This window comes from Saccopteryx bilineata, chromosome 4 (assembly GCF_036850765.1).
Source record: "Saccopteryx bilineata isolate mSacBil1 chromosome 4, mSacBil1_pri_phased_curated, whole genome shotgun sequence".
NCBI classification, from domain to species: domain Eukaryota; kingdom Metazoa; phylum Chordata; class Mammalia; order Chiroptera; family Emballonuridae; genus Saccopteryx; species Saccopteryx bilineata.
Genome location: NC_089493.1, coordinates 103,196,169 through 103,214,899, shown reverse-complemented (window position 1 = coordinate 103,214,899; position 18,731 = coordinate 103,196,169). Strand labels below are relative to the sequence as shown.

Here is an 18,731-nt window from a genome sequence, read left to right as displayed (position 1 = left end):
ATTTTTACACAATTCTTAACATATGTCCCAAAAATGCTGTCATGTAGTTGTGATTCTAGTCTAAATAGTTATTCCAGGGACTTTCCAGCTTAAAGTTTGGAAGCTTATTTTCCTTAAGAGAACATCAAGTACCAGTATCTTCAAATGTTGACACACTGTTAGATCAAAGTCCCACCAATTCACAATCAAATTTTCAGTCTTTTGTAGCACATTAACAATGCAGGAACACTGAACTGCCACACCAAAGATGTTACAGAGTGCACAGTATTCTGACAAGGAGAGCCAAGTTCAAGGAGTGGTTTTCTTTAGGAAACAATTTTATCAAAAACATGGGACTAGAAGTAATTTAAAATACATACTAGCCTGACAAGTGGTGGTGCAGTGGCTAGAGTGTCAGCCTGGGATGCTGAGGTCCTAGATTTGAAACCTCGAAATCACTGGCTTGAGCGTGGCTTGCTGGCTTGAACCCAAAGACTGCTGGCTTGAACAAGGGGTCACTGGCTCAGCTTGAGCCCCTGGTCAAGGCACATATGAGATTCCATCAATGAACAACTAAAATAACGCAACTATGAGTTGATGCTTCTCATCTGTCCACCCTCGCCCTCCCTTCCTGTAAAAGACATTCCAAATTGCCATGTAGTATGCTTTGTATTAGAGGATATAAAAACTACCCCCCCCCATCCATGGAGTGTTAAGCTGACACCCAAGACAGTCGAAACCTCCCATATTCAACATCCCATTATTTTCTGGTTGTACCAAAAAATTGACAGCCAGCAAGTTATTTTACCTCTTTAAAAAAGCATTTAATTTACACTTTAAAAAATGGGATAAGTGGAATTCTCTCCTTCAAAATGTTTCTAGAACTACTAAAAACTTGCATTTACAAAATAGTTGATGAAATATTCCTCTGGATTGTACAAGAGGGGAGAGAGGGACAGCTGATAAAACATGAGACGACATTAATTAGACTTGGCTCCCTTCCTCCTGCTTCACCTGAGACTGGACTCAATTCATTTTTAGTTTGTTTTCCGAGGGTAGAGCTTCTTTAGGGGCCTAGGCAGCCACTTTGGCCTGTTTTCCCTGTGCTCCCCTTTTCCCTTTTGTTTGCATGTTTTTGTCTGCAGGTTTATCCTTTCCTGCTGCCTTTTTTGGATTTGTTTCCCCTTTTTGCAGGAACAGATTTAGCTGACCAGCTCTCCAGTCTCTTCGTGGGCTCCTCCGCTGCCCTTCCTTCCTCTTGGGCATCCAGGTGGCAGGGCAAACCCCTGGCAGTAGCCTGAGGGCCCAGTGCCCTGGGAGGTAAGGGCTCTCTATTAATGTTCAACCATTTATTATTTGGTAGTAACATTCTCTATAATTAAGTACATGGTGGCATGGTAATTGCCAAGTGCCCATAAAATTGATCTCAGGCGGCCTGACCTGTGGTGGCGCAGTGGATAAAGCGTCGACCTGGAAATGCTGAGGTCGCCGGTTCAAGACCCCGGGCTTGCCTGGTCAAGGCACATATGGGAGTTGATGCTTCCTGCTCCTCCCCCCTTCTCTCTCTCCTCTCTCTCTCTCCCCCTCTCTCTCCTTTCTAAAATGAATAAATTAAAAAAAAATTAAAAAAAAAATTGATCTCAGGCTTTTAGAAACTGGCAAATAAAATTTAATTCTGCTCTTTTCATCAGGCACGCAATAGGTAAAGGTTTGACTTTTTTGAAATTGTATTTTTCAATTACGGCACTTTCAGGTGTACAGCATAGTCGTTAGACAGTCATATTCAGAAGACAAAGTGCTATGTGTGTTTAAGTCAGTTTTAAATTTATTTAACAAAATTTAAACAAGAGTGTGTAGGGGTGCTAATGGTTAGAAAATAAAACATCTCTTACAGAAAAAATTTTCTTCGTACGTTGTATTTTAAAATTGTTTTGTTTTCCATTTAGGAACTGTGAAAAACATCTGTTTGAAATGTCTTTGGGAGGAAGGATGCCTCATTTTGCAATGGTGTCCTCTTGCAGATTCTCTTGGGCTACAGATGCAGAGACGTCCGGGGTTCTCATTTCCCATGTTGACAGAGATGCCCAGCACAGCTTCCGTCATTCAGCTTTCTGACATCTTGTCAAGAATTAGTAAAGGGGCAAGAATTCTTGCCCGATTTGTTTCTACAATGCAGCCATTTAACACCATCTCATCCAAAATGATGTGTACTTTATCCAAATTAAACATTATCTAGGGTCGCATTAAGGAAATTAGTTGTAAAAATGTTTACATGAAATAAGTAATAACGTAGAGCTCAGCCTGAAATTTTTCCAGTGTAAATTAGTCTAAGTATGAAGATCATATTTTTTTTCTTTTTAACAGAATTGAGATAAAATTTAAGTGTCCCTATTTTAAATTATTACCTTCACATACTCCTAGTTTCACTTAGATTAAGCTAACTAGACAGCAGGCGTAGAAATGAAACAGCTACACCTTTTAGCCAGAGAGAGAAGGAAATCTACGTAGAGCTAGAGAACATGGCAATTGACATTTGGCAAGAGCATGACCTGGCCTCAAGAACAATGTTGTTTTCCCAGACAATAACAAATAGCCAAGATTTATTGAATACAGTATACTGGAGGCTTTACATGTTATTTCAGTCTTCTTTACAACATGTTGCATGTTATCTTCATTTTACACAGAAGCTAACCGGCTCAAGTCATTGTCCAAGGTCACATCATTAGTAATTGCCAGTAACTGGACTTTCAGCCCAAAGTTTGGCCTTGACTGCTCTCCTTCCAGATTTCTTAGGAGGGGCCTGTGGCTTCTGAGTATACACCCTCATTTGGTACTCAAACCTCCACCCCAAAACAAATGCCTCTACAACTTGCATCTTAAGCTATCTTCTATGTCAGACAACCTGAAGAAAAAATAACTACAAGGAGAAATGAATGATGAAGGGTAGGCAAGCTGACTCAATTCCCAAGTAGGTAAAGACTCTGAATTTCAAGATAGTACCTCTTATAAATGGAAGTTCTAAAAATACTCCTTTGAGAATTATGGAGCCACTTTAGTTTACTGATGGCTCTTACTGGATAGTTAGTCCAGGGCATGGGGGAAGAGGAAATACTGGTAGTCTATGATGTCTGCCTAATTGGAGCCGAATTCTTTCACCAGGAAACCCTTCGAGTACCTAACTTTCCTTTTGTGAAAGAAGAAGGGTCTGGCCTGTGGTGGCGCAGTGGGTCAAGCATCGACCTAGAACACTGAGGTTGCCAGTTTGAAACCCCAAGGCAAATACAAGAGGCAACCACTACAAGTTGATGCTTCCTGCTCTACCCCCCACCTCACTTCTCTCCCCCCACCTCTGTAAAACTCCATAAATAAAACCTTTTTTTAAAAAAAGGAGAACTAGTCTGACCAGGCGGTGGTGCAGTGGATAGAGCGTCGAACTGGGATGCAAGGACCCAGGTTCGAGACCCCGAGGTTGCCAGCTTGAGCGCGGGCTCATCTGGTTTGAGCAAAAGCCCACCAGCTTGAACCCAAGGTCACTGGCTCCAGCAAGGGGTTACTCGGTCTGCTGAAGGCCCGCGGTCAAGGCACATATGAGAAAGCAAGCAATGAACTAAAGTGTTGCAACGCGCAATGAAAAACTAATAATTGATGCTTCTCATCTCTCTCCGTTCCTGTCTATCCCTCTCTCTGACTCACTCTCTGTCTCTGTAAAAAATAAAAATAAAAAATAAATGAAAAAAATGAAAAAAAAAAAAGGAGAACTGGAATGAGATGATGATCGTTGAGTGTTTATGAATTCTAAGTTTCCATCTCTAAAGAGTATTATCCTGGTGTGTTAAAAAAAATCAAACAGCTAACAGGTTGTTTCAAATAAACTTCATTCAATAAATGAGTTATTAAACGCACCACGGGAGGTCATACTCAATAGTGAATCTTTGTAAAGTGAATCATTACTACCTGAGTTTCAGTAATTTCAGATGTCACGTCTACTACTGTATACGTTTAGTAAAGTACATCTGTAGAGAGTGAGGCAGCCCTCTGGATGACTTAAGTTTCTGTTAGGCTCTGCAGTGATGCCTCATTTAGCTCTGTGCACACAGTCCTTCAGCAGAATAAACTTTTTCAGGAGCCCATGGGAACTGTCCTTAAGTGACCCAGAAAAAAAATGCTTTATTTTGATATACCTGTTAATATCTTCCAATTATATAGATGATTGCTTTGTCCATGGCCAAATTGGGACTGAAATATTAGGCCCTTGACTCAGTGCTGTTCACCAGACCCAGTCAGGTACAGAGGCAGGCAGAATTGGGAGCACAGGTGTCTGCATGGAAAATGGCCTGTAGAATCCCCCTGTATAATCACTGAAGGGCAGTGAAAACCTTCCTGTCTTTGAGAATGTCGGCTCATCCAAAATGATTTTCTTTGAGACAGGAAATCTAATTTTATTTTTTTTAAATATATTTTTTTTTTTTTCATTTTTCCAAAGCTGGAAATGGGGAGGCAGACAGACTCCCACATGTGCCCGACCGGGATCCACCTGGCATGCCCACCAGGAGGTGATGCTCTGCCCCTCTGGGGCGTCACTCTGTTGCATCCAGAGCCATTCTAGCGCCTGAGGCAGAGGCCACAGAGCCATCCTCAGCGCCTGGGCAATCTTTGCTCCAATGCAGCCTCGGCTGCGGGAGGGGAAGAGAGAAAGAGGAAGGAGAGGGGGAGGGGTGGAGAAGCAGATGGGCGCTTCTCCTGTGTGCCCATGCCGGGAATCGAACCCGGGACTCCTGCACGCCAGGCCGACACTCTACCGCTGAGCCAACTGGCCAGGGCCAAAATATAATCTTTTTTAAAAATTTATTTATTTTTAGTGAGAGAGAGAAGACAGATAGGGACAGACAGACAGGAATGGAGATGAGAAGCATCAATCATCAGTTTTTCCTTGCGACACCTTAGTTGTTCATTGATTGCTCTCTCATATGTGCTTTGACCATGGGCCTTCAGCAGACCGAGTAACCCCTTGCTTGAGGTGAGCCTTGCTCAAACCAGATATGCTCAAGCTGGCGACCTCGGGTCTCGAACCTGGGTTCGCCGCATCCCAGTCTGACGTTCTATCCACTGCACCACCGCCTGGTCAGGCAGGAGATCTAATTTTAATCTGTTTGAATTGAATGGGTCCAGGGATCAAGCTGCTCTGAAGACTGTTCTAGCTTTGGCAACCAGATGATCAGCAATTCAGATGTTCCCTTGAGCAGCTGACCAACTATTTTGAAATTCACGTTAGAATTTACTGCTGAATCATATCAACCATTGATACCTCACATTGCGAGGACATGGTTCTTCAACTAGCCTGAATTTCCCAACATTCTGGAAACATGAGTTGCTCAGTGAGGTCATCTGTACTGTGGGCATGTGACTGTCTATCTGAGTATCTGGCTCAAAGCTCTCACAATCATGCAGCTTTCTGGCACTATATAGGGAAACCACAGACCAAATCCAATGTGAGGCAGAAGCCTGAAAGTGGATTCTCCCCTGGAATCATGTGACTCCTTTAAAAAAGGAATCCAGCTGTTGGTCACATCTTGATTTGGTTTATGAGCAACTTGTGCACACGGGTGAGGCCAAGAGTAATGGCATTTGGGCTATATGCCAGGTAGGCAGGGACCAAAAAATATTTGATCTGCCAAGTCCCATGGCAATAAATGGACACACATATTTCAACCCTGACATTAGGAATAAGACAAAGCAAGAAAGGCCTATGCAGCTGGTCTACTAATGTGGTGAACTGAAAATTACTATTTCAAGAAGGCCCTACCTTCAGGCTATACTAAACCTGACTGACTTACAGGTTAAGGCAACTTGTTTCCCTTCAAAGGCACCCTACAGTTGGAGCTGACATGAACTACAGACAGCCTCCCAAGGATCAGATTCATAAAGCCCCACTTTCTCCTCACCCTGAAACCTGGAAGCCTTTCTGAATTTCTCTGTAATGTAGATAGGAGTTGGACATCTTGAGACTCCACTAATATTAGTGCCACCTTAAATAGGTATTTTAATTAAAGTGATTGAACTGCTTGTGGTTTCTACACTGGAATTTTGATCTATGGATCATAAAACTTTATTTTTTAAAATATTTTATTTGCTGATTTTACAGAGAAAAGAGAGAAGGGCAGGGGAGCAAAGAGTATGAACTCATAGCTGCTTCACTTTAGTTGTTCATCGACTGCTTGTCATATGTGCCTTAACCAGGCAAGCCCGGAACTTGGAACCAGCGACCTGTGTTCCAGGTCCATGCTCTATCCACTGTGCCACCACAGGTCAGGCATAAAACTCTTTCAACAAGGTATTTTAACACCACTGTGTTGGCCTGATTATCCTTTCATAACAGAAACCGAGCAGCATATATTCAAATGGGCCCATGGAAACTTCCAAGGCAGAGCCCAGGCTAGAAATTGAATTTCTAACTAGACTTTGGTCTCAATCATTTGTTTTGATTTTTTAAAATAAGATCTTAGTTAAGCCAAGTCCTTTAATACACAAGGGTAGGAAAAAACTTGCTCTCATTATTTATATTTTAATACAATTTCCCATGAAATTAGATAAGCTGCAAAAGGCCAGGGTGTCCACATTCCCCACAGAAAATCAACGACTGCTGCACAGATGCCCGTCAGGGAGACTCATCCTGGGTGCCCTCCTTGTGATCCAGTCTTCTGTGCTCTTACAGGCTTAGAATTGCCTCTCCTTAAGTGTGCCACTGAACAGGAATGTATCTTTATTTATTTTATTTTTTAATTTTTATTTATTTTTTTTTTACAGAGACAGAGTGAGTCAGAGAGAGGGATAGATAGGGACAGACAGACAGGAAAGGAGAGAGATGAGAAGCATCAATCATCAGTTTTTCATTGCGCATTGCAACACCTTAGTTGTTCATTGATTGCTTTCTCATATGTGCCTTGACCGCAGGCCTTCAGCAGACCGAGTAACCCCTTGCTGGAGCCAGCGACCTTGGGTTCAAGCTGGTGGGCTTTTTTGTTGTTGTTCAAACCATGAGCCCACGCTCAAGCTGGCGACCTCAGGGTCTTGAAGCTGGGTCCTCTGCATCCCAGTCTGACGCTCTATCCACTGCGCCACTGCCTGGTCAGGCTGTATCTTTATTTTAAAGTCGGTTTTCCTTAAAGACCCATTCATACTCATAGAGCAACAAAATATCAAGGTGTAATTTTAAAAAAAAGTTTATGTAGGTTTGGGTAAAAATAGAAAAGACAGCAATTGGTCAAAAAAGCCTGTCATTTCTCTTGCATTTTTCCTGTTGCTTTTCATAACTTGCTGTCACTATTCCTGAGTAAAACAGAACCTAGAAGCATGGAACAGAGGAGTAGGGTAAGACAGAAGGACCTGGGGAGGAACAGCAGCAGATGGGCGTGGCACCTAAAGGACTCAGAACACACTGAAAGGTAATAGATGGCTAAGGCTAGTGAGAGCCAAAAACCCTAGAAGGCAGAACTGTTTAATCTGCAACAGTCCATCCCTCTCCGAAGCTGAAGGCTGACTCCTGGGGACTGTTGGTAGTTCTGAGACTCCTCACTCCACACACTGACTGGAGCCTCCTGCGCCTGGCCCCTCAGCACCGCCCTCCTAACGCCGGCCTGGCACATCCCCCACCCTTCCCAGCCTGGCACATCCCCCACCCTTCCCAGTCGTGCTTTCTGTTCGCATATTTGCAAAAGGAAAAAGAGGTGTTACCAGCCTCTGAATGTGAACCTCACTTGTGGAGCGCATGCTCTTATCAAGATATTCTCAAGATTTTACTTTATTTCTGACTCCTCCCAAAGACTACAGTTTCTCTAGAACTTCTCTAATTTGGGGAAAAGCTTTGACAACAAACTAGAATGGTGACAGAAACTTTAAAATGTTAGCAACTAAATTGCCACAATCTACTGATAATTATGAATTTTTAAAGAATATGTCAAGGCCCTGGCCGGTTGGCTCAGCGGTAGAGCGTCGGTCTGGCGTGTGGGGGACCCAGGTTCAATTCCCGGCCAGGGCACATAGGAGAAGCGCCCATTTGCTTCTCCACCCCCACCCCCTCCTTCCTCTCTGTCTCTCTCTTCCCCTCCCGCAGCCAAGGCTCCATTGGAGCAAAGATGGCCCGGGCGCTGGGGATGGCTCCTTGGCCTCTGCCCCAGGCGCTAGAGTGGCTCTGGTCGCGGCAGAGCGACGCCCCGGAGGGGCAGAGCATCGCCCCCTGGTGGGCGTGCCGGGTGGATCCCGGTCAGGTGCATGCGGGAGTCTGTCTGACTGTCTCTCCCCGTTTCCAACTTCAGAAAAATACAAAAAAAAAAAAAAGAATATGTCAAATTTGCCTGATATGTGGTGGCACAGTGGATCAAGCATCAATCTGGAATGCTGAGGTCGCTGGTTCAAAACCCTGGGCTTGCCTGGTCAAGGCACATATGGGAGTTGATGCTTCCTGTTCCTCCCCACCTTCTCTCTCTCTCTCTCTCTCTCTGTGTGTGTGTGTGTGTGTCTCTCTTCTCTAAAATGAATAAATAAAAATAATTAAAAAAAAAGAATATGTCAAATTTAACCATATATTTAATTTATAGCCCTGGAAACCCGAATACCAGCTCTGCCCTAAAGTAGCTCTATGGATTGGGACATGTCACAGAACCTCTCAGGACCTCAGCTTCTTCATCTAAAAAGTGAGGTCCTGAGAGGAATGCTGAGGTCGCAGGTTTGAAACCCTGGGCCTGCCTGGTCAAGGCACATATGGGAGTGATACTTCCTGCTCCTCCCCCCCTTCTCTCTGTTTCTTTCTCTCTCTCTCTCTCTCTCTCCCTCCCTCCTCTCTAAAATAAATAAATAAAATCTTAAAAACAAAGATATCTTCAAAAGGGATGTGATGCCCCACGGGGGGCAGTATCAGGGTTTGATGTGAATCTCCAATCTCGGTGGTGCTGATGACCGTTCCATGCGCATCTGTCCTCGCAGGGAACCAGGGTCAGGTAACTGAGTCACAGCAAGTCCAAGCAGGACCCAGACCCTCCTAGTCCCCCACCCTCACTGCAATAGAAAGATCATGAATCAGGGGACTTTCACATTACTCACAGGAGCTTTAAGGTTCTAGAATAAACTGCTCAGGCTTTTGGACTCTAAGGACTTATAAAATAACAGAATGTTCTTAAGATTTTTCTTTAGATATTTCTGAATTAAAACATTCTGGATTCTAGGCGTACCCTATATTTTTGGGGGAGGGGGCACAAGAATATAAATAGGGACCCCAGCTTGCTCCCTGCTCTTCTCCCTATGTGCAGGTGTGGGTTACCAGTTACCGTCCCAGCTACTGTCATTCCTGCCCCCAGTCCTGGGATGGGGGGAGGCTGCATGGGCCCTGGCAGCAGGTTCTGGGATGTCTGGGCACCCAGCAAATTCGGGGCCCAGGCAGTTGGATGATGATCCAGAAATGGATGGGGGCTCCTGCAGGCTCTCGGTAAGCACCTGCAGCCCTGGGAGAGGGGAGCTGCCGAAGGACAGCGAAGGGGTCCAGGAAAGACCCCGAGCTGTCCAGATCGAAGGCCATTCTGCTGCATCCCACTCCAGCCACAGTAAGCCAAGTCTGTGAGCCTCCTTACAGGCACCGAATGCCAGAAAGGCTGCTATGGTTGTCTGTATTTCCACTCTAGGAGGAGTGCAGGGATTGAGGAGCTGGACGTTTCCCACACAGCACCACTTGCTGGCACCATCCCGATTGTCCAGCAGAAAGGGGTAGAGACAGCCCTTCGAATTATAAGTTGTCTGAAGAATTCACACCTGGGCTCCAGGTGGAACACATTTTGGGAAGCTCATCAGTTGGTTCCTAAAAACCATGGTTCTCTTTCTTTAAATTTTATTTTTTTAAGTATTATTTTTAAATGAACTAAAACTGATCTTAACTCATGGAATTTGAAGTCTTAAAGAAGTCCACCAAAGTCTGTAACAGGAAGCACTTTCTACGGAAGCAGGGCCCTGAGTCCTCAGGCCGCATCTCAGCCCAGTGGGTGGAGTGGGATGTGAAGAGGGACCAGGAGTTTGCTCACGGCACCTGGATGATTTAGGTCACCGCCAGGCTCGGCCCCCAGGGTGCAGTCTGCCTCACCAGGCATGGCTGCAGAGTTTCTACCTAGTGGGAGGTTTTCAACAAGTCAGAATTTCTGTCCTGATTTTTGTGCTTAGGTCATTCCTTTTTAAAATCCCATCTGTCTTGCTCTGTGAAATGGAACAAGCCCATAGTAAGGAGAATGTAAATGGTGCATTTTATATTTCAAACTAAATGCAGACCGTGGAAAACTGCCCCATCCCTACAAGGCTGCACAGTGGGAAAGCGCCTGCAGAAAGCCGGCAAGCAGAGGACTTTCTGGGGATGCCCTGAGGTTCTGACTTCCACTCTCCTGCCGCTGCACCCAAGCTGAGCCTTAAACTGTGCCTGTTCCATATGGGCTGACAAGAAGGCTTTAAGCCTGAGCATGCACAGAGTATGTGCTCCGAGTGTTGGAAGAACCACATCCAGGCTGTAATGATATCAGTTGTCTGTTTTTGACCCTTGAAGGCCTGAGGAGGTGTACCTGGCAGAACCTATATCAACAGTGCTAACGGCCGGCTGGGTTCTTGGTCACCTGCTCCCAGAGCAGAGATGCAGGTTGTCTGTGGCCAGCACAGAGAGAAGGACACAGGGTGCGCCTCTAACAGGCTCCCTGGTCTTACTGTTACAAAAGTGCGGTGTAGATGCACTCCCTGTGCATGGCAGGCAGAGTAGAGTTGGGTTTTTCATTTGGATTTTTTTCAGATGGCTGAGGGTGAACACCTTTTAAGAATGTTAACAGAAGAGCAGTGTCCCGGGCCTGCCTGGCCAGCTACCCACTCCACTTTCAGACCACAGGAGGCTCCTCTGAAGTCACACCCGGAACACAGGCACACAGCCCCCAGAGCAGAGAGATTAGTTCCTTTCTCTGAAAGATGCAGAATTCCTAATGTAACAGGTGGATATGGCTAAGTAATTCCTTAGGACAGTAAATAAATAAGTTGGTCAGAGAAGAAGAGAAGGCAAAAATGAAATTAAGTAAAATGAGGGGAATTGTACAAACTGTGGGTCTCGGTGTGGAAATGAAATTCAAATAAGAATGCTGGAGCTCATGACATGGACCTATGCTATAGGCCAGATGGATACAAAGACAGACCCAAATCTACCTCTAATAAACATCTAGTCAATTTGTTAGACACATCAACACAACTAGTCCAACTGCACTGCATATCCTATTACATCTGATTCACTTTAATTCTCTTAATATCTAAACTTGTAAGTCTCTCACCTCCTGTTCTAGGTATAAGGTAACTCAGCTCAGTTACCTAGAGTTGTGCTAACATCAAATATTAAGGCTGAGAGGGTTTTAAAACTCTTCTAGTCTTCTGAGGTGAGAGTTTGTGTCCTGTCCAACACACAGACAGTTGGTGGTGGGACCCAACGCGGAACTTGGGTTCTAATTCCCAGGGCAGTGTCTATCGGCATTCACTATCTTCCTGATGACTCTCTGAATCAAAAGGCATTTTCTTATTCCCCTGGACAAGGACGGAGAGATGGATTCTGAGTTGCTTTAAAGGGCTTAGTTAAAATGGAATGTTACGTGCTGATATCCAGTCTGGTCTTCAGTCACCTAATAGGTCAAAGGGATCCTAGATTTAGGTCACTCACCATTAGAGGGCACTCAGATTTTTCCAGTTAATTTAGAGAGGTTTCTAAATACAGCCGGCAAATGAAGTTTGTCAAAGTGATGACTGACACTTTCTATTTGTAGGAAAAGGTAAATGACCATTTCTCCAGAATATACTGACTCTGGGCATAGGTGTCTAAATGTATGTCTATATACATATACTGAGACAGGTCATAATTAATATATATTTGTGATAATGATACTATTTTAGATTCAAGCCTAATGTCTTCTCAAAGGACTCATTTATTGCTTTCAAGTGGTAAGCAAATTTTGGAAGTAAAAGTTAACTTAAAAGTCAAAACACTGCCTGACCTGTGGTGGCGCAGTGGATAAAGCGTTGACCTGGAAATGCTGAGGTCGCCGGTTCAAAACCCTGGGCTTGCCTGGGCAAGGCACATATGGGAGTTGATGCTTCCAGCTCCTCCCCCCCTTCTCTGTCTCTCTTCTCTCTCTCTGTCTCTCCCTTTCCTCTCTAAAATGAATAAATAAAAAGAAAAGGAAAAAGTTGCTTTCCTGATAAAAAAAAAAAAAAAAAGTCAAAACACCATCTAACCAGGCGGTGGCGCAGTGCATAGACCATCAGACTGGGATGCAGAGGACCCAGGTTCAAGACCTCGAGGTCACCAGCTTGAGTGCGAGCTCATCTGGTTTGAGCAAAGCTCACCAGCTTGGACCCAATGTCGCTGGCTTGAGCAAGGGGTTACTCGGTCTGCTGAAGGCCCACGGTCAAGGCACATATGAGAAAGCAATCAATAAACAACTAAGGTGTCTCAATAAAAAACTGATGATTGATGCTTCTCATCTCTCCTTTCCTGTCTGTCTATCCCTCTCTCTGAAAGAATACCTCCAGAACGCTCACACAAAATCCAGTGGCTTCTGCCAAATCTGCAGACTGCAGTATTCTAAGCCAGTCATGCTTATTGTTGGGGCCCTTTGGATGCTTTGATTTAAAAGGGAGAAGAGTAACAGAGCATTCTCTGCTATAAAAGGAGATGAATATAAGCCAGGCAATTTCTTTAACCCTCTAGTTTATCATCCCAAAGGCCTTATTCTGATCATGTGGAGAATTTCTGGAGATTTCTTTCTCTCTCAAGCCATGAAAATCCATTTCTCTGCAAGGACCAAACCCTTTCTGCCTGCATTATTGAAATTCTAAAAAAGGTCTCTTCCATGTAAGGAAGTTAATATATAACAGTTAATGACAGTTATTATCAACTACTATCATATTATTGCCCTGTCTGAAAAATAGAAAAATCTTAAAAATTGTCTTTGTAAAGAAAAGGTGGGGTGTTTCAGCAAAGCCCCTGTACCTCTGGCTGTCTTGTTCAAGTTGTTGATGATCAGCACTATGGATTCTAGATGCTGCTGAATTGTTTTCCTGCCTGTGGCACTTACCTGATAAAGGCTAGCATGTGGTTTGCCAGGTACTTAGGAAAACCTGGCTCACAGCATTGAGAAAGGATACATCTAATTCACTCTGGAAGAGAGAAAAGAGAGCAAGGATGAGAACGAGACCCTGGGACACTCCGCAGAGTGAGCAGGAAGGCCCCGAGTTTGGGATTGTCATAAAAAAAATTTAGGCTGCAGTTTACAGGAATTGTATGGGCCAGAACCATGATCTTTAGAACACAGAGGGAATAAACTAACTTTACCTTTACAGACAATAGGTAATTTGTGTTGATAGGTTTATAAAAAACTTTAATAATTTATATACACTTTGAATCCATTAATTTAAATTTTACTCCTAGAAGTTTATCTTAAGAAAAAATTAGATAATGGTACAACCATTTTTATATGGCAAGTTATTTTATAGTAGTATTTTATATTATGTTTATATAATAGCAAATTGTTGAAAACGAAGGGAACTAGTTACAAGTATTAGAGCAGATCCACAAATGATGATGTAGATATATAAGTACTGATGTACTATTGAGTAAAAAAGCAAGTTATACAATGATATATACAGCATTATCCTGTGTATATGTGTATCCATAGAGATAGCTATAGATACGGTTGGAGACAGACACATATAAAGCCTGAAAGGAAGTGGATGTAACAGCATGTATCAATAAGTCTGGGCTTATTATCAATAAGTCTGATCTTCCCTTCCTTTTTGCTTATATGTATTTTTAATTTTTTTTCAATGAACATGGATATCCATACCAGAAGCAGATTAAGGTCAGTTGATGCTCCAGGCACAGAAGAAAATATTGGGCCCCTTACATTAGAAAAAAGAGTAGTTGGAGTTTTGTGGGGCTCTTCAGAAGTCAGGTACCAGGATGTGCGCCCAGTGCACATGCTGTTAAATCCACCTCTGTCCGTATCATGAAAAAGTCATAGAGGGAGAGAATATGTAAACAGTTAAATCCATATTCAGCCCTGGCCGGATAGCTTAGTTGGTTAGAGAGCACAGTCCCGTATCACAGAGGTTGCAGTTCAATCCCTGGTCAGGGCACAGACAGGAACAGATATTCCTGTCTCTCTCTCTCTACCTACCTACCTCTCTTACTAAAATCAATTTTTAAAAAATTCATATTCGAAAGGACTTAAGTTTGTCAAATGTAGCTCTGCCGGCCCTGACCCCACTTCCTCAACATCAACAGCCCGAGCTCTCGCAAAGCTGCCTCCCTCAGAGCTAACCGGGCTGGCCTTCTGTTTTGAAACGTGATGCTGAGACGCTTCTTCCAGCCCAGACAGCAGCATGAGACTCATCTCCAAATTTAAGATTTGGAAACTCTAAGACTAAAAATAGTTCCAGAAAGAATGTTTAAAATTCAGAAACCTAAAAATAAATTTTAGACGACAAGGCATTCTCCACGAGCAGGACAGCTGCTATTTTCTCTCCCATAGTACTCTTTTCCCACCTCTTTTTCTTCTTCTTGCTACTACTTTCATCCTAAACCCAGTCCGCCCAACCCTGTATAATCACCAGGCTTAAATTAAATTCTACTCTTTACTTCTGTGGTTTATGTGGTCACTGACTCTCCCTGGAATTACAGCTAGAATTTAGCAACATGCTATTTATGCTCAGTTACTGAATATAATAATAATTTTTAAAAAACCTTAGCAATGATAGTGCTTACACTCACTCTTTACTCTCCTAGGGTTAAAACATTGCCAATTTGAGAAATTATATTCTTCTTTTAGGTGTTCCCTTAAAGTGGCTAGTCATGGCCAGCCCTGAATCACAGACCCTGATTTGCAACCAGTCTGCCTTAACAGAGTGGTCATCCCGAGGTAAGCAGGAGCTAGAGTTATGCTGCCCAATATGGTAGCCACCAGCCTCATGTGGTGATTTAAATTCATTAAAACTCAACAAAGTTGCCTGACCAGGCAGTGGCGCAGTGGATAGAGCGTCAGACTGGGATGCGGAGGACCCAGGTTCGAGACCCTGAGGTCGCCAGCTTGAGCACGGGCTCATCTGGCTTGAGCAAGAAAAAAAAAAAAAAGCTCACCAGCTTGGACTGAAGGCCTGTGGTCAAGGCACATATGAGAAAGCAATCAATGAACAACTAAGGTCTCGCAACAAAAAACTGATGATTGATGCTTCTCATCTCTCTTTGTTCCTGTCTGTCTGTCCCTGTCTATCCCTCTCTCTGACTCTCTCTCTCTGTTTGTCCCTGTAAAAAACAAAACAAAAACACATACAAAAACCCCAAAACTCAATAAAGTTAAAATTCCGCATTTACACTAATCATATTTTACTTGTTCAAGAGCCACATGTGGCAGTGTCCCCTGCACTGGACGACACAGATACAGAACATTTCTATGACTGCTGAAAAGTTCTTTTGGATATTACTGGTTGGTGGTGCTCTCTCCAAGCAATCAATACAAAGATGGGTTTTACAGCCAGCCTTAATGCTGTCTGTCCCCACAAAGCCAGTCTCTGAGATAGCCCAACCTCTCGCCCTCTTCCAGTTTTGGAGGGCACCAATCCCTTCCTAGTTAGACGCTTCGCCATGCTGCAGGCCGCGAGGCAGCCTCCCATCTGTTATGTTTGCAACAGGAAGCCTCATGCGTAAGGCGGTGGTTCTCAAACTTCAGCATGCATCAGAATCACCTAGATAGATACTAAAACACAAACTGATTGCTGGGCTTCAACCCAGAGTTTGAGTCAATGAGCTAGGCTAGGTCCAGAATTTTTATTTCTTACGTTTCCAGGTGATGCTAATGCTGCTCGTCCAGGAACACAGACTGAGAAGCTCTGCACTAAGGCAATGAGGACAGGCTAGTTACTGTCCCATGAAGGAGTTTGCCAAAAGTTACTTGTGGCATGAGGAGTTAGACTGAAGATACAAGTTTTGGTCTGCCAAAAGTTACTTGTGGCATGAGGAGTTAGACTGAAGATATAAGTTTTGTGTTTTTGTGGGGTTTTTTTTAAATTTTTAAAATTGATTTCAGTGAGAGAAGAAGGGAGAAAGAGAGAGACGGGAACATCAATCTGTTCCTGTATTTACCCTAATCGGAGATCAAACCAGCAACTTCTGCCCTCCAGGACGACACTTTATCTGCTGCGCCACCACAGGTCAGGCAAGATATAACTTCTTAACATGAGTGTTGCCCTTAGCAGGCTTTAGTGCACTGGATATTACTAACTACAGATTCAATTCATTGTATCAGGAAGAATCAGGTTGGAAACAATTCCTTCCTAATCATTTTATTTAAAAGCAAAATGAAATAAACAAAACAACTCTTCAAAACCACCTTGTGCCACTACTACACTTCTCAAGAATGTCTGGCCAGGGCAGAGGAAGGTCTACGGGAGCAGAATAAAACATCTTCAATGATGCTTTTTAAAAGACTACTGATTTCAGCCCTGGCTGGATAACACAGTTGATTACAGCATCATCCTGAAGCACAGAGGTGACTGGTACAATCCCTGGTCAGGGCACACACAGGAACAGACTGATGCTCCTGTTTCTCTCTTGCTCACACTCCCTTCCTCTCTCTCTAAAAAAGTCAATTAGTTAATTTAAAAAAAAGACTATTGATTTCAAACTAACTACAAAGCTACAGTCAGCAGGAAACTATGGTACCTGTAGAAGGATAAACATACAGGGCATTTTAACAGAACTGAATGTCCAGAAATAAACCCTTATATTTATGGCCAGTTGATTTTCGACAAGGGTGCCAAGACAATTCAGTGGAGGAAAAGAACAGTCTTTTCAACAAATGGTATTGGGACATGTGGATACCTACATGCAAAAGAATGAAGTCAGACCCCTACCTCACACATATATAAAAATTACTGATAATGGATCAAATACCCAAATAAGAGCTAAAACCATAAAACTCTAAGAAAAAAACCTAGGAGTAAAGCTTCATAACTTCAGGTTATGCAAAGGCTTTCTAGACATGACACCAAAAACACAAGCAACAACAACAAAAAATAAAGTAACTCAACATCATCACAATAGAAATTATTGTGCTTCGAAGGATACCATCAAGAAAGTAAAAAGAAAGCCACTATATGGGAGAATATATTTCCAAATCATATCTGATAGAAGATTTGTATTCAGCAAAGAACTCTTACAACCCAATAAGAAAAAGACAATGCAACTGAAAAATGGGCAAAAAATTTGAACAGACATCAATTCAAAGATACACAGATGGCCAATAACATATGAAAAGATGCTCAACATTGTTATCCATTAGTGAAACAAAAATCAAAATCTCAATTGATTGGCCTCTATACCACTTTACCCAAAAGGGTGGCTACAATAAAAAAGACAGATTAATAACAAACATTGGTGAGGATGTGGAGAAATTAGAACTTTCATACACTGCTGATGGGAATATAAATTATGCAGGCACTTTGGAAAAGTTTGGCAGTTCATCAAAATGGTTTTCAAAAAAATTAAAAATTTTATTCAATTATAGTTTGACAGTCAATATTATATTAGTTTCAGGTATATAGCATAGTGGTTAGACATTTATATAACTTAGAAAGTGATCACCCTGATAAATCTAGTACCCACCTGACACCATATATAGTTATTACAAATTACTGACTATTTCTTATGCTGTATTCATATCTCCATGTCTATTTCATAACTACAAATTTGTATTTCTCAATCGCTTCACCTTTTCCACCCAGTCCCCCAACGCCCTCCCTTTCTGGCAACCATCAGATTGTTCTCTGTATCAATGAGACTGTATCTGTTTTGTTTGTTCATTTATTTTGTTTTTTAGATCCCACATATAAGTAAAATCATATGGTATTTTTCTTTCTTTGTCTTATTTCACTTAGCATAACACCCTCTAGTTCTATATATGTTTGCAAATGATAAACTTTCATTCTTTTTTATGGCTGAGTATTTCATTGTATATATGCACCACATCTGCTTTATCCATTCACCTATTAATGGACAGTTATGTTGCTTCCATATCTTGGTTATTATTAAAATGCTGCAATGAACACAGGGCAGCATATATCTTTTTGAATTGATGTTTTGAATTTCTTCGGACAAATACCCAGAAGTGAGATTGCTGGGTCATATGATAGTTCTTTTTAAAATTTTTTGAGGAACAGTCATACTGTTTTTCATAGTGGCTAAACCAATTCAAAATATTCAATATGGAGTTACTCTATCACTCAGCAATTCCACTTCTAGGTATACACCCAAGAGAACTAAAAACATGATTCCACACAGAAATGTATTCACAAATGTTCACAGCAACATTATTCATAATAGTCAAAAAAGTATAAATAAATAAATAACCCAAATGCCCATGATCTGATAAATGGAGAGACAAAATGTGGTATATTCATACAGTGAAATATTATTTGGCAAGAAAAAGGAAAGAGGCCCTGGCCAGTTGGCTCAGTGGTACAGCATCGGCCTGGCATGCGGAAGTCCCGGGTTCGATTCCCAGCCTCGATTCCTGGCCAGGGCACACAGGAGAAGCGCCCATCTGCTTCTCCACCCTTCCCCCTCTTCTTCCTCTCTGTCTTTCTCTTCCCCTCCCGCAGCCAAGGCTCCATTGGAGCAAAGATGGCCCGGGTGCTGAGGATGGCTC

At 42.7% G+C, this 18,731-nt stretch overlaps 1 protein-coding gene across 1 annotated transcript in view; it reads right to left on the bottom strand.

Moving 5' to 3' along the window:
- Positions 1 to 1,780: 1,780 nt before the first annotated feature.
- Positions 1,781 to 18,731, bottom strand: part of AP4S1 (adaptor related protein complex 4 subunit sigma 1) — a 58,172-nt gene continuing 41,221 nt past the window's right edge. The window contains exons 6-7 of the mRNA XM_066277666.1: positions 13,177 to 13,188; positions 1,781 to 2,211 (exon numbers count right to left, since the gene is read on the bottom strand). Of these exons, the coding sequence (XP_066133763.1) occupies positions 2,083 to 2,211; positions 13,177 to 13,188 (141 nt within the window). The 3' untranslated portion in view covers positions 1,781 to 2,082. The remainder of the gene's footprint in view (positions 2,212 to 13,176; positions 13,189 to 18,731) is intronic.